This window comes from Apis cerana, linkage group LG15 (assembly GCF_029169275.1).
Source record: "Apis cerana isolate GH-2021 linkage group LG15, AcerK_1.0, whole genome shotgun sequence".
NCBI classification, from domain to species: Eukaryota; Metazoa; Arthropoda; class Insecta; order Hymenoptera; family Apidae; genus Apis; species Apis cerana.
The window spans coordinates 943,551-961,134 of NC_083866.1; the positions used below are offsets into that span (position 1 = coordinate 943,551).

A 17,584-nucleotide genomic window follows, 5' to 3' on the forward strand; every position below is an offset into this window, starting at 1 on the left:
GAGAGCATTACATGCATCTTTATTGGAGCAATGACGAAGATTCGCGGCAAAACTCAGCCAGTTGAACCGAAACATAAGCAAAAAGATATGCTCCGGAACACTTACTATGCTATGAATCAAATTTCTTTTATCTTGCTTCTTTTATCCATAGTAATCGTGCCATAATTATTATTTTCTTATATGTACTAGGTTTTTATCTACCATGAATCTATCTATAGACCAGTATATGCAAGCGGATGCTATCATCAATCTATTTCTGTGACTGGAAAACGTGGTTTATTGAAGAGTGACTTAATCGCTTTTATTATTATTTTTAATCTACTTTTCTTTCATATTGTTTAATTTATGATTTCGATCGATCATCAACACTTTTGATGAAGTGTGATCTTTGAAATTTTTGAAGTAAATATGACATTAAGTGACTTGAAATATAATTAAGATTTTATTTTATATTATTATTTTATATTAAATATTGTTTTTTATTTTTAGTAGTATATTTTCTATAATTTACATGAATTTATATACAAATAATAGAATGAATTTATGGAATTTCTAGTAAATTTTGAAAATATTTTCATAATACATATCAGTACATAGCATTTGTTGCTGTATTTTATTTTAATTATGATATGAAAAAAAAAATGCGATATTTCTCTAATAATAAAACTTATTTAAAATTATAAAAGATTGTCTTTTTCATGATTTAAAAATATTTTCATGATTAAAAATATGAATCAAAATATAGATATTTTCTTAATTAATTAATTAATTAATTTTCTTATGTTTTTAGTAATTTTATTAATATATAAATTTTTTCAATAAAAACAAAATACAATATCAATTTTTAAATTTTAATCTATAATGTATTAATATTATATTATTAATTAATTTTTCAATTCTACTTCTAAATCTATAACATTAAGATTTTTCAATAACTTGAATTCTCTTTAATAGAAGATATCATAATTCATATTAAATTTTCATTTACAAAATGAACATTTCATTAACAAAAATATTTCATTCAATTCAATAAACATATAATAGCTAAATAAACTTATAAGAGAATGAAATAACAATTATTTCTTAACGAAACTCATTAACACAACTCACATGAAATATAAAATCTTTTTTTTTAATCATCACCTTTTTTCTTATCAACATCATATAAAACCTACATATACAATATGGTCGGTTCGCCTTTTATTCGCGCGCTCTATCATTCTGTTTGGTTATTCATATTTGTAACTTGAGGGTTCGACCCAGTCATATGAATCAAGATGCTTTAGGCTGTGAATTTATCTACGATAATAAATCGTCGCGAATCGCTGATTCACTCTTTATATGCTCATTTATGAACGCGCGTGCGCTTATTGGAACATTTTTGTGAAATAGATGCGTAGGCGCGTGAAGAAATTTCTCACCGCAATAAAAATCCATAATAAAAATTCATAAGGCTGCTAAATTTGTATATTTATGAAATATTGAAACAACTAGGTGAGTTTATCTATGAATATAAACCATACATTTACATTTAAAGATAATGAAAGAAAAAATAAATCGAAAATTTTTTTATTAGAATTGATTATTAAATTGAATACCAAAAAATAGAATAATCTTGTCTTTTAGGAAATTAAATTGAAATGAAATAAAAATAAATAATTCGTTTAATATTCAATTAATAAATTAATTTTAAAATTCAATTAATTTTAAAATGTAATATTTAATTTTTCAGTTTTATATTATATAAATTATGTAAAAATCTTACTATTTCGACTTATTAAATTTATATTATATAATTTTATTAGTAAATTATTTATTAGTAAATTCTATTTTCTTTTATTCTTTCAATTTTGTGCATTTTAATATTTGGAAATTTTTTAATTTAATTTAAATATTAATAAATTATATAATATCATATAAAATATGAATATCATAAATAAAAAATATTAAATACTAAAAAGAAATAAAGAATTTTAAATTCGAACAAAATAAAAGAAACCATTTGAGAATTTCATTTTTATATTTAAAAGTTGCAGAATACTATATTTAGAAATTTAAACATTATTTAGAAAAAATTTTATAATATTTGAAAATATAAAAAATAAATTTTTTAATATAATATAAAATCTCTCCCCCTCCCCTTCCCACTCTCACTGTGCGTATGTATATTATATATGTAAATATAATATAAAATTAAGATGAGTTTTCTACTTATATATATATATATAAATATGAAATATAATAGTAAGTAAAAAACTTCAAAAAATAATAAAATGCATAAGAAAAATATTTCAAACATTTTAATATAAAAATAAAAGATAATATTCTCATAGTATAGAAGTATTACGAAATATTAAATATTTAAAAAAAAAATAACTAAAACGAAAAAAATAAAACATAAAATTATTGAATATTTTAAAATATATTTAAATATAAAATTATCGAATATTTAAAGATAAAATCACTATTAATTTTCTTATGTATAATTTTAAAATATTGAATTTATGATAAAAAGTTTATGATAAAAAAATATTTAATATTCAGTGAGATAAAAAAATATTTAATATTCAAATGTAAATAGATATAGAATATTAATATAAGTCAAACAATTTTAAACATTCAAATAACGCTCGAAAATATTTAAATATAAAAAAAATAATGTTTGTATAGAAATAAAAAACATTATTAATTTAATATTCATGTATTTTTTTCATACAATATTGAAAAATATTAAAATTTAAAACTATTAAATATTAAATCCTAAATACAGAAAATTTATTCCGAGAAAAAACATCGAATGCCATAATATCAAAAGAAATCAAAAGAAATCAGAAGATATTAAAAGAGAAAAATATATACATGAAAAATATTAAACTTCTAATATAAAATCAAGAAATATTGAATACTTCATTATATACTTTATTTAAATATAAAGTAATTAGTATTAAATTTTACAATACACAATATTAAATTTTCTAATAAAAAGAGAAAAAAATAATAATTATAAGATAATTAATAATTATTATAATTATAATAATTTTTTTTCATGAAAAAAATTTCTTTCAAAATAATATAATTAATAAAATACAAAATAGATAATTAAATCTTATTTGTTCTTTCTTTCAATATATATATATATAATTGTTTATTATATTTAATTTTTTTTTAATATTGTATAATTAATTGTATTATTCAATATTTTATTGTTTCTATAATATTTTTTAAATTTATATCAAAAAATTCAATGTTTTTTATATATAAGTTATATATATATAAGAATATTTTAGTATCTGATTCTATATTGTATGCAATAAAATTTTTTATTCATTTGTTTGATATAATATAACAAACAACACTTCAATAAAGTTAAAAAATACTCCATTGCAGAAATGATAATTATTAAACTCTATAAATATTAAAAAAGGCTATAAACCAAAAGATTAAAAAATTTAATAAATTTAATTAAATATTTAATAAATTTTATTAAATTTAATAAATTAGAATATAGAAAGAAAATAAGCAAAATAAAATTAAAATTAAGAAAACTTAAAAAAGAAGAAAAATTTTTTTTCCATATTTGTTTGAATCATGCTTTTTAACGAGTTAGTAATAAAGTGAATCGTTCGGCCAAAATGAATTTATGTATACTTCACGCGACATGTAAATGCACACCGGCTCCCAATTGCTGCTTCAATAGGCGTTAACGCAGATAAATGGCCCTTAACCATAATCATCGATGTTCTTGTTACTATCATGAGCTTTTCTATTAATATATTTTATAAAATCATATCATTGATGAGTTAAATATTGCGAAATTCATTCTTTTAAAATTTATCGTTTCTATGAATACTATACCATGGATTCTCAAATTATGGGTATCATCCTCAAGAAAATCGAAAAATAGTCTTTTATGCATTCATCACAATTATTTATATTTGTGATTACTTATATAGAAAATTCTATAATGAAAATTAACAGTATTTTTTATTTATTTCATTTAGAAATTATTTATAATCTATTGTAATGGACGTATAGAAAAAATATTAAATCACATGATCATATGTATTAAATATTTTTATGATATTTGTTATAATAAATTTTTAATATATCTTTTTAATTGATAACTGAATCTTAATTCATCTCTAATATATATGTATTTAACAATAATAACAACTCCATAGTTTTTAGTAAATAAGTATTTATTATTCATTAATATTTAAAATTATTAATAAATCTCTTTAATTTTATCAATGTAAAATCCCTAATAAAACGGAATAATTCTCATAAGATTAATTAAAATATAATAAAAAAAGATTTTAATTTAAAATATAAGTATAGCCTTAAATTGAGTTGATTTTTTCACATGACATAATATTTCTTAAACTTTTTTGAGATTTTCTTTTATAATAGCAAAATAACTTGTTATTCATTTTTCTTTTTATTAAAATATTCTTTTATTATAATAATGCTTTATTATAATAATATTATATATAAGTATTTTATCTTATCAAATATATATATATAACAAAAATAACAAATATAACAATAACAGTTATTCATAAAATTATAAATTTTATTTTATGAATAATATTTATATGTTTATCTATTTGTTATTTAATTCTAGATTAATTAAAATCAATAAATACATCAGTGTTAAAAATCCGATTGTTGTCATAAAAATAAAATCTTTTAGAGAATTAATTTTATTATATTTTTTTATTGTTATTATACTTTATTTTTATCATTATTATTTCTATTACAAAAAATGTACAAGCATTCAAATTTTTTTATAAAAAAAAATACTTTCTTTTAACTATTTTTAATTATTTTTAATTAAAATAATAAGTTAATTTAATAAGTTTAATATTTCTGTATTAAATAAAATTTATTCCATTAACTACGTTAACTATTAAAAATTATATTATTATTATATATTCTTTTCAAGATCAATTAGTACTATTTTTATAAAGTGAAAGTATTATTGTATCCACTTTCACGTTCCACTGTCTTATCCAGATTTTTCTAATCCAATAAAACAGTAAAGTAAATCTATAAAAATAAATTAATATACATATTTATAATGGTTACATAAATTGCAATTTTTAATGAACGAAAACATAATCAACAAAAATATTTATCAAAAATATGTAAAAAATATTATAATATTTTATAAAAATCTTGTTTTTTATAATATCTATAAATATATATTTCGATTTTAATCGCTAAAAAAATTAATTTCTTTCATATCAAGCAGCAATTATTTATTACAATCATACTCAACAATTTATTTTTTAATTATAATAATACATAATTAAATTAACGATATTTATTCATTAATATATTCAATTCCATTAAATTAAAATATAATAAAAAAATTAATTTTTCTATTAAATTAAAATCATAAAAAAATAGGATATGAGATTAATTGCAAAAAATTAATTATTAAAAAAAAGAGAAAAATATCGATTCATCTATATTTTTTTCTATTTACAGAAATTGATCAAAATCAAATATTTAAAATGATTAGAAATATAAGAAAATTTTATTAAACAAAAATAATTAAAAGAATGATATATATATAATATAAATAATAAATAATAGAATATAGAATGATATAAATATAAATAATAGAATAAATGATACAAGAATTTTATTATATAAATTGTTTCGAATAGTAAATATATAATTTAGTATGTACGTATAATTTGGTTTCAGAAATTTAAAAAATTTCAATATCATGAATAAATTAATTTATTTTACATATTAACTATTTATCATTAAATACATAGGATAGTTTCTCATATATGCCTCAATAAATCACATTTTATTCTTTCTCTTTCTATTACAAATATAATTAAATAAAACTTTATTTAATTAGAAGAAGAAAAAGAAAAATTAATATCTAATTGCTAATGTTCATATGGATGCATGAAAATCATGAACTCGCCAGAAGTCGATAAAGGAAGAAAAAGCACGTTAAATACGTAAACTTAGGTTATTCAGGGTCGAACGAACGAAGCTCGAATATATCGAATGTCCAGATCTCTCAACCTGCTGCTATACAGAATTTTTTATGACTCACCAACGACCCGTTGACCAATCTCTTCACTTGATATCCGATAACGGAGATCCTTACTATACACAATCTTTCCTCATGATTTTTACGGATTTCTCGAATCCGAAAAATATTCTTTTTTTAATCAAACCATCATTTGGATAATAGAATGATGAAGAAGGACGAGAGAACTTACAAAAAGACACAATTTTTCAACTATAATTTATTAATTCTTTGCGTTCTAACGGTGACTTTCGGTCACCACTTGAGTTAATATCATAACTCCAGCGGTGACCATTTACATTAATGCAGCAACAATATTTATTTATGTTTGATTTTTTTAGAATATTGTTTCATAAATGGATTCCTAGTTCTTTATGTATAATCTTATGAGATATAAAATAATATATTGTTAAATGATTAGATTTTTTATCTCAAATTAGAGATCGTGATCGCGGATCAGACGATATCTTCAGCTGAGTTTGATGGTTGTGGCAATAGAAATATTATTTTCAAAGTTTTTGAGTTTTATAAGCATAAAATAAGTTAATGAAATTAGCTCAAGTAAAAATGAATTTTGTTATTTAATATGAAATTATTTCTATTCATAAAGAAATTAACGATAGAAAAAATCATGATGAACATGGAAATGAAATAAGAGGTATAAGGCGAAAAATAAAAATAATAGATAACGAATGTGAAAGCAATAGTTGAAGTAAAAATATCGCAGAAGATACAGAAAATTCCAAATGAATAATATGCAGAAAATCGGAAAATATACCGCGAAGAATACAATTTGTACCCGACGAAAAATCTGCAGGATCGCAGATACTTTCGAATACAAATGAACCATTAAATTTTTTTAAATTATTTCTTACTAATGAACTTATTAATGCGCAAAGCAAATAATTATACAATAAAAAATTAGAAGAAAAGAAAACTATACAAACCGAGGATGCATCTTGGTGATTGTTTCATAAAATATCGCACAAAATAACAATATAGACTTTAATATTCAATAATTTTTTTTCTTTATATGTAAAGATATACAAAATATTAAAATATGAAAGTTTTATACGTTAATTTGTATGTGAAATCATAAATTAGCTATAAAAAATTTTATTGAATACACCGAACGCGGGTTCGAATCATCTGGAGTTGTTGATTCGACCGAGCGAAACAGGCCTGAACTGCAAAGTTAATAAGTATTGAACGTGATCATTTTGATTAAAATTCCTAATTTACAAAATATAAATAAATTTTTTTCAATAAACATTAAAAAAATTTCATTTTAAGAAATAAAATATTGCTTAAATCTTTTTTATAATAAAAAAAATATTTATGCAAAAAAAAAATTCTGTAAAAAAATTTTTACATCATTTTTTTAACAATAATTTTTAAATACTAATAAATGTTTATGTTTCTGAATTTAATATTATATAATTCAATATTATGTAAATCATTAAAATTAATTTAATCATATAATTTTTTTATTCATTATTTTTTTGTATATTATTATATATTTTATTATATTTTTAATAAATAAAATAAATAAAGTTTATTTGGTCATTTATAATCATATTGAGATATTTATATTATGATATGAACATACAGAAAAAATATAGAAGAGAAGAAAGAATTTTGGGATAAAATGATTATTATAATTGAAAAATGATGATTCTTCTTTTTATAATTTCTGTGAATAAAAATTGAGAAAAGAAAAAATTTATATATTTTTAATTTAAATAAATTATTAAATGTTCTAATATAAATATTTATTAAGTCAAATATGATTTTATTGAGATTATTATATTTTTTATTATATACATTATAATTATAAGTTATGTTGAGATTATTAAATATATAAATGATATTAAAATTGATAATAATTATATCATATAAATGATTTTACATTAATTACAAAAATATTATCGATTTTAGCGAGCCTAAAATAAATTGTTAAGATTAACAATTCTGAATAATCAATGAAAAATCAATAAAATTTTATCTATTGTAAATAATTACTGAAAATGATTTTTCATAAATAATAAAATTATTATAGATTTTTTCCACCAAATACTTTTCTGTGAGTTCAAATTAAAAGAAACGAAAAACTATAACAAAAATAAAAAATAAAATAAAATACGTTACAGCAAAACTATTTAACGAAAAAAATATATCCAATATTGTAAAATTGAAATTTATATTTCATTAAAAATAATAAAGAAAACGTAAAAAAATAATAGATGTCATCTATTTGTTTTGTTACAAGTACAAATACATGAATATTATTTGTAAGGAAAATCACAATAAGATTTCTTAGAATTTCTTGAACAATATTATGAATAATTTTATTCTATAAATAAAATATATCCTATTAAATATATAAAATATATTCTATAAATAAAATAAATAAAAATAAATCCCATTCAATCTAATTTAAATAAAATATAATTGTTTATATCTTTATTTTAAAAAATATTAATATAGATACTTATAAATATTATATAATAAATGATAAGATTATAATATATCAAAATTTATACTAGGAGAATTATTATGAAAATGATTTATTATTGTATCAAAACTGAAATTATGATTCATCATTATTAAATTCTTTTTCAAAATACAATTGTGATTCATTCATCAAAAGCAAACAATTAACACTTGAGAAATGTTTAAAATTGATTAATTGATTAAAAAATAAATATAAAAAAACGTGATACTATTTATAAAAGATTTCGATATCATCAAAGAACTTAAAATCAAAATAATCTTAAGATTAAATTTCAAAATTAATAAATATTTAAACTTGTATTATCGATTTGAATATCGATAATAGAAGATATATCAAATTTCACATTAAGAATTGTAAGAATTTTATAAGAAAATTATATTTAATTTTTATATTAAGTTTTCTAATTTAAAAAAGTTATAATAAAAATATATAGTTAAATAATCAATATTATTATTTACATTATTATTTCTTCATTCAGTGAGTTTAATAAAATACAATTTTTATAGAAAAAATAATATGAGTCAAAAATAATCCGATGTTATTCATTAACACTCCTACTAAACAATCCATGAAGGTTAAATATGATGAGAATAAGTACCTATCTCATGATCTCAATAATAATAAATATTAATTTTATCAAAAATACTATATGCTTTTGATTATTATAAAAATAAAGTCTCTTCCTGTTTCTTTGAATTCTAACATTCTAATGAATTATAATTCAAGTTTTTTAATTTTAATAAGTCGAAACTTCATAATTAAATTATTTAATAAATAATTCAATTAATTCTTGAAAATCTATTGTTATTTAATAATTTTATCAATTTAAGCGATACTCACATAGTTTATTTTTACACTTCATCGCCAATTCATTATTTTCATTAAATAATCCAATAATCTCATCTATAACTTCTCTTTCCAGTCATTCTAAACAATGGAAAATATTTGATGTTTATATCTTATGATGTTTTATAGTTTAATTAAATATCATAATTAATCGTGATTTTATTAAAAATTTTATATCAATCATCAATTTTATATCAATCTATCAATCATTTAATCAAGAAAATATTAAATTATTTGTTCTCTTCTCAGAAAAATTTTCTATTTATCATTTAATTTTTCTTCATATAGTTATATCTAGCGAAAAATATTAATCATTTAATATCTAATTCAATGTTGCTTCAATTATACTTCGATTACGATATCGGTTCTATGATTTATTAATAGGATTAATTTCAAAGTCGATGAACTACCCTTATTGTATTTATTTGGTTACTTTATACGCATCATACGACTGTCCAGTTAACTAATGTACTATATTATACCGAAGACTATATATTCATCTTAACGGCACTTTCATTCAATCTGTCGTTACGATATTACACGTGCAGAAATTACATGCTTTACACAACATAATATTAGTATTATATACAATATTAACCTACTATAATTAATATCTCTCTGATGTTTATCTACACAAACCGAAAAATATATATTTACTAATTTGATATAGTTAAAATAAATAAACATTCTTAATAGGAAATATGAAATCTAGAGAAAAGTTATTTCAAATATAAAAATAATAATTTCGATAACAAAAATAAGAATAATTTCGAAAATAAAAATAAAAAATATATAATAATTTCGAATATAGAAATAATAAATAAATAAATGTTCATTTTGAATAATGAATAAAAAAAGTTTAAATCAAACATATTCAAAAATAAAATATCCTAATCAAATAATTAATTAATAAATAAATTCTATTTATTAATAAATAAAAATTCATTTAGTCATTAACGACATTACATCCATTAATTCAATATATTTTTCCATAATTATACAGTCCACATAACATTATACATTATACATTTTTTATATTCAGATAAATTGAATGATTAAATCAAAAATTGCTATGATAAAGCAATAAATTTTATGGATTAGATATTTAAAACAAAAAGTGTTGATTCTTAATGACCTTACCATAATACAATGCATTTTGTTATATTTTTTTTTTGTCAATCTCCGATTTTATACAAACATAGAAAAATTAAATTTAATGGCAAGAGCTTCTTTTTGTTTAAAATATTAAGATTTTGAGTTTAAAGCACGTTATTCTATTATATATTATATTTATTCTAAGTATATTTATATTTTTATCTATTGAATATTTACATTTTAAATTATAGACATATGCTTTAAAAGATCATAAATAATATAAAAAAAAGTAATTTCTTATTAATTCTTATTAATAGTATTAATTACTATATTAATAAAACACTCATACATGATTTTCTATATAAAGATTGAGGATCATATGTATTATTAAAAAAAATTCAAATAAAGAATTTTTAGGTTACCTGATTTTCCAACTCTGGGGCCGCCGAGGACGACCACCCTGATCCTGTTCACGTTTGTCATCAGACGTGGATCTTAAGTGTCATTCGAATTATGCTTGCACATTATATGTTCTGAATAACACTTTATGCGTTATTTTCCACTATATCGGAAGTTTATTTTATTTTGATTAAAATCTAATCATCATATCGCATATGTGACACAAAAAAATAATATAATAAATGTTTATAAATATAAACACAATACTGAGTGATTTTCAAAAACTATAATTTTTTAGAAACTATAGTTTATATTGACATTCATATATAAAAAAAATTGTTATCAATTTTTATAAGTTGATTATAAATATTTCCTTTAAATGCATATATACTGAATTAAAGATTTTAAAATGAAAAGCTATAAACTGACTTGTTTAATTTGTTTCTCAATTGTTTTGTCTCTGCACGAAGCTTCTATACACTCGCATTGCAAAGCAACCGATGACACTCGGTCGCTTGCAGCACATCCACTAATCACATTCAAACTGTAAGACAACTTCACATAGCAGTTGAATATGCAACGTTCATTCCAAGCATGCTCTCCAATAGCGCGATAAACGGCATTGAGTAAGAGCCTTTTTAAGTTCAACAACACATCGATCTTTCGAAATATCACTCTCGTATGTGATTCACTGGCTCGACGGTTGCAATCTTCTCGGGAACAAATCGGTACCGAGTATTTCGAATTGTGACAGCCAATTTAAACGAGCGTGCAATCACGAAACTGAGAATTTATCGTGTATTGACCAACAATGAAACACAATTTTCAAATTTTGATCACTTTTCATGTTTTCAAGCTTTAAAAATTCCACCACTTCTATATTGTCACTTCTCTTGTGTATATTCGCGAATTTTCGTTTGCGCTTACTGAAATCGCAGCACTATAATACGCGTCGAGAGTTTCACACTGACAACGATCATCGTTTCTCGCGTCATCAAAAATGCCACTTTCTGTCTCTCGATTTCTCGCTTCTTCGATTTCTCTTTTTTCCTTTCGAAAACTTCACTTTCCACGATCGCCACGATTCGATTGCATCCTCTGGACCATGGAGTTAATAATATCGGTGGATGACGTTCCGGTCACGCCGCGAGCAAACATGCGGGCTAGTACGCCGACACGCTGCGAATAATAACACAAGAAACGATTCAAGAAATGCTGTCTTGCTAGTTCCATTTATAACGGGTCGACGGCCTCCCACCTCATCTTCTCTTCTCGCTTGGCGCCGCCAACGTCAGGCTCGTCCGGATTACGAAAAAAGGCTAGAAGGCGCGCGCGCGATCGCCAGTGCTATAACAAAACAACACTCACTCCCTCGGACGGGCAGACGAATACTGGAAGCGAGAGGCGCAGAGAACTAGACTTCAAGCACCGCCCACGTGCTCTCCTGTAATTCTTGCGACGCGTTCAAATTTTTTTTTTATTGGATTTTTGCAAAATGCGTTTTTTTTTGTCAAATGAAATCGTTGACAAATCATCGTTTCACGCGCAAACACTAATAAAAATTATTAGTTAGAATTTTACAAAACCTGACATACATGAGAATCGTGCATGCGGATATCCATGTATTTTCAGATGAGACATCGTATGGTCGTCAAATTATTTTCACCAGACTTATGAGATTTTATATCGTTCCCATAAATGGTATCATGAATCAATTTGTTGTATGTTTTGTTTCTTTATCGTTCTTTAAGTCACAGATTAGATAACACATTTTAGTATCATCATACATTATATTATATATCCGTAGAAGTAATATATTTTTATCTTTACAGAATCAAAATTACGGAATCGAATATTCATGAATGATTCAGAATATAGAAATATTTCAATATTTTGTTTATTAATGGCCGATAAATCGTGTACATAATTTTTTAACATTTCCTTTATAAAAACTTGACGTTCGTTTGCAGCTTAAATATTTTATTATTGATAGAAATATAACAGATACTCAAAATTTTACATGATATGAGCGAGACCAACCAAGCGAGAAGAGATTAAATTCAATATATAAACGAATACTATTTTGAATATTATTTAAGTATAACAAAATAAATAAAATTCTCATAAATGAACACGATCTTTAGAAAGTCGATCACGTAAATATTAAACAATGAACAGATGTCATTTATATTTATTCAAGAAAGTTGATTGTCTCCTTTCGATGATACCAATTGATTCGACATAAAAAAATATGAAACGTAGAAAAATTCGCATAAATAAATACCTGTATTCCACTTGTGATAATAAATTCACTCGATGAAAAATTTCCTGAATTTGTTGCCAGTTATTTAATTAATTATTGTTCGCATAAATTTGATACTGTTTACAATAATGTTAATGATATGTGAAAAGACGAAACAAACATCACTGATGAAAATATACAAACGAAAACGAGCAAATGTACGACACAAAAAACATCTCTATACCGAACTCACCGAGCGTTCGCCGGCGAATGCTCGAGTCTGAGCGCTTCGCACTGTCTAATATGCACTCTCCAGCATACCCACTCGAGCACGTCTCGATCACGGCATGGCGTACTGCTTCACAATACAAGGTGACTGCTGTGTTAACAGGTAAGCGTAGACCGACACACGAGCACTAGTATGCAAGCGCATGTCCATTAATGCAAGTAACTACGCAAGCGCTTACTTTTATAAGATAAAATCTATTGCTTCGAATTATTATATTGACATTATTAATTTGAAGAACATTTTTTATTAAAAGCGATTTAAAATAGAGCATATATATGTATATATATATATATATATATATATATAATTTATATATGTATATATATATATAAAATATGTTTTCTATATTTATTTATAATTAATAATATATAATTAATAATGATTAATAATATTAATATTTCTATATAAAAATATAAATATTTATATAAATCTATATTAAATTTGCCATTAATTGAAAATATCTCTTTAATCTATATAGTTAACTATTAAATTTTTTTATATATTGCTTGGCTTAAATAAATATATTTATGTGAATAAACATTTTAATATTAAATAATATAGAATAAATTACTTTTTAAATCAATTATATAAATTTTAAACTAAATTAGATCTCGAAAATATGATCGAATATACATATGCATTTGTTATTGATCTTTCGTTGAAAATGCATCATAAATACTCCCTATGTTATCGATTGAGTTTGATACAAGGATATTGTGGATAAAGCTGATAATTTGGTATGCGTGTATCCATAGCAACTAATTAAACAGAAGATTGTAACAGAAACATATTCTCTTTTTTATTGTAACAGAAAAATATTCTTTCCAAAGAATAAATATTTTATTTGATATCATGGTCGAAACAGATACAAATATTATTCATAATACAAAATGTGGACAAAAATCATTGCTCGAAAGATATGATATACCGGTCGAGCATCTTTCATATGAATATATTTCTGAATGTACAAATGCAAAAAAATTGGAGCGTATAGTAACTATATTGCGGTAAGTAGAAATTGAGATTTTTAAAAATTAAATTCTAATAAATTTTTGAATATATATTTATTTTGAATATTTTTTTAATATTTCTTATATATTTTAATATTTAATAGTTTATATTTTATTATAATATTATTTTAAATTTTTATACATTGATACATTTTGTTCGCAGTTCTGGTGAAGAAGGATTTTATCCAGATTTAACAAAACATGCAGAAAAATGTTTAAATGTTATTAAGCCAACGAGTATAATTTTAAGAAAATCCGAACCCATTCTTAAACGTGATATGTTAGAACCAAATGAATGTAAAGAAATTGATAAAGATATTAATGATTGGATGTCTGAAATGCAGATTCGAGAAAAAGATTTAGAAGAAGGGAAAACAACTTTATTAAATCCTTTACCTTCACCAAACATCCGAGAATTTAAAGGAGAATCTCTAAAAGTATTTAATTTTACATATATTATTTATATATATTATATTATATATAAATAATAATTTTACATATATTATTTATATAAATTATATTATATATTTTACGTATATTATTTAATTATATAAATAATTTCATATTAACTATAATATATCATTATTTAAAAATATTTATGTTTTTGTTTAATTTAATTAGAAAAATTTTGCAACAAACTTAAAAAATACTAAAAATAAACGAATTGCTTCTTGTGATTATTCTGCTTGGGATAAATATGATGTTGATGTTGAATTAAATAAAATAGATATACGAGAAGATCAGCAAAAACTTGAAACAAAGAAATTACAACAGAAACAAAAAGAAATTATAGAAAAAAAGAAGCTGGAAAAACATGCGATTATCAATACATGTATGTTGCAATCTTTAAATTTAAAATAGTAGTATCTTTAAATTTAAAAGAGTAATAAAATAAAAAACAAAAAAAATTGTAATAATTATTTTAATAAGCTTCTAATTATTTAAAATATATATAAATAATATATCTAAAAGAAAATAATTTTGTATTAGCGGCACTAACAGGAACAGAATTAGATGTGATGGCAGATCAAGAAAGAGAAAAAGGAAACGAAGCTTATAGAGCTGGAGATTACGAGGAAGCTTTGGAACATTATAATATTAGCATAAAAATGAATTCGAATATAATTACACATAATAACCGAGCAATGACGTGTAAATAAAATTAATTTTACTTATGTTATTAAAAAAAATCTACAGATTAAATTATATTTTTTCAGATATTAAACTTCAACGCTATCAAGATGCTCTTAAAGACTGTAATATAGTACTCAATGTAGAATGTATGAATATTAAAGCTCTTCTTCGTCGAGCTTTATGTTTAGATCATCTTGGAGAATCATCTCAGGTATTCAAATAAAAATTTTTTCAAATAAACTTTTTTCTTTGATTGCATGAATTTGAAAAATAATGATGTAATTATATATATATATATATTATATATATATATATATTATATATATATATGTATTATATATATATATATATATATATATTATATTATATAATTATATTTTTTTATTAATTATACTATATATATAATTATACACATATAATTATTAGGCATTGGCAGATTGTGAAGCTGCTTTGATATTAGAACCTACTAATGCTGTAGCGATTGCAGGTGTAAAGAAATTAAGAAAACCTTGTGAATCTAGAAAAATAAGGTACAATAAAAAGATAATTATTTAGTATATTTAAATTGTTTAAATAAATTTTGCATTTTCAGAATGACTATCACAGAAGAACAAACTGAAGATACAAATAAAAAATTAATATCGAAGTTAAATGAACTTGAAGAAAAAAAGAATTATGTTTCACAATTTAACACGAATAGTATATGCTATTGCGATAAAGCACCAGGTCCATCACGAAATTTAAATCCAAGTCCACATATTAAGGCTGAATATTGTCTTGAAAACAATAATAGAGGAACAACAATAATTAAAAATACTATTTCAAAGAAATCTGAAAATATTCAAAAAGTAATTAATGTGAGCACTGAACTGTTCAAAAGTCCAGTTTCTTCTTCTAACAATTATTCTTCAAATGTGTCTAAATTATACCAAGAAAAAAATGATCCTGATCCCTTAACAGCAAAACATAAATCAATTTTTTCTCGTACAAAATCTCCCATAGGAACTAATTCAGTTATTATTGAAGAATTGCCTAATGAATCTAGTAACAAGAATTATATAAATGTTGAAATCAAATCGAAGGAAACAACGAATAAAAATATATCCAATACAAAAATTAAGAACAAAAATAAAACATCCGATAAACAAATAAAACTTAAAAATCTAACTAAAAATTGCGAAAAATATTATTTAAATGAGAAGCCTAGAAAAATAGAAATGGCAGATAAATATAAAAATAAAACTAGTAAAGAAGAGAAACCTATTACAAAGGTTACAAATAATTCATCGAAAAATGATTTTGATCTAGAAGTATATGCTCAATTATTAAGATCAGTAGATTTAAATTTAGGTTTGTATTTTAATGTAGCAACTGTATAAAATTTATTGTATAAAAATATTTTAGTTTTAGGAAATGAATTAGATGGAAACAAGTTCAGTACCATATTGCATTGTTTAGAACAGTATTTTTGTACATCTGACAATATAGAACTTTTGAATAATTGTTTAAAATCAATCAGTCAGATGAAGCGTTTTTCAATTATCAATATGTTTATGAGTAGCGAAGATAAACAAGGTATATTCGCAATGAAAATTATATTAAATGATATCTATATAATTATTACAATACTTTTGCTTTATAGTTGTAAAAAACATATTCAATTTCTTAGAAGAACATGGAACATCAGAAGTTTCATCATTGCGACAAATTTATTGCATAAATTGAATAAGAAGAATATTATACATGTACACATTTTAAAATGTTTCGAATTTTGTAGTGACATTTCAAGTACCAACTTTATATCTTCTAGTAATAATACATAGAAATTATAATGATATTGTTTTTTTTAATTAATAAGTATATATATAGTTAATGCAAATTATTTTTATTTGAATAAAACATTATTTAAATATAAAAATATTTATAAAGTATTTTACGAAAGTATAAAAATATATAATATTTTTTTAGAAAAATCACTAATTAAATCGTGAAAATA

General features: G+C 21.7%; 2 protein-coding genes across 7 annotated transcripts in view; one reads left to right on the plus strand and one right to left on the minus strand.

The window, feature by feature from the left end:
• LOC107996040 (ras-related and estrogen-regulated growth inhibitor-like) overlaps nt 1-13,537 on the minus strand; it is a 233,704-nt gene extending 220,167 nt beyond the window's left edge. For 4 of the 6 annotated variants that reach the window (XR_009832780.1, XR_009832781.1, XR_009832779.1 and 1 more), the window contains exons 1-2: nt 13,198-13,433; nt 10,937-12,092 (exon numbers count right to left, since the gene is read on the minus strand). Coding sequence is in view for 3 of the 6 variants with exons in the window: in XM_062085330.1 (XP_061941314.1) it covers nt 10,937-10,997 (61 nt within the window). In the remaining 3 variants the exon portion in view is untranslated. Of the gene's footprint in view, nt 1-10,936; nt 12,927-13,197 lie in introns of those variants that run through there. The other 2 variants (XM_062085332.1, XM_062085331.1) reach the window with 2 other exon arrangements.
• LOC107995197 (RNA polymerase II-associated protein 3-like) lies at nt 13,426-17,423 on the plus strand. The gene is made up of 10 exons (XM_062085328.1): nt 13,426-13,546; nt 14,256-14,451; nt 14,618-14,891; nt 15,076-15,286; nt 15,445-15,606; nt 15,672-15,799; nt 16,015-16,118; nt 16,181-16,938; nt 16,993-17,163; nt 17,231-17,423. The coding sequence occupies exons 1-10, from the start codon at nt 13,426-13,428 to the stop codon at nt 17,311-17,313; spliced, it is 2,208 nt and encodes a 735-aa protein (XP_061941312.1). The 3' UTR covers nt 17,314-17,423.
• The last annotated feature ends 161 nt before the right edge of the window (nt 17,424-17,584 follow it).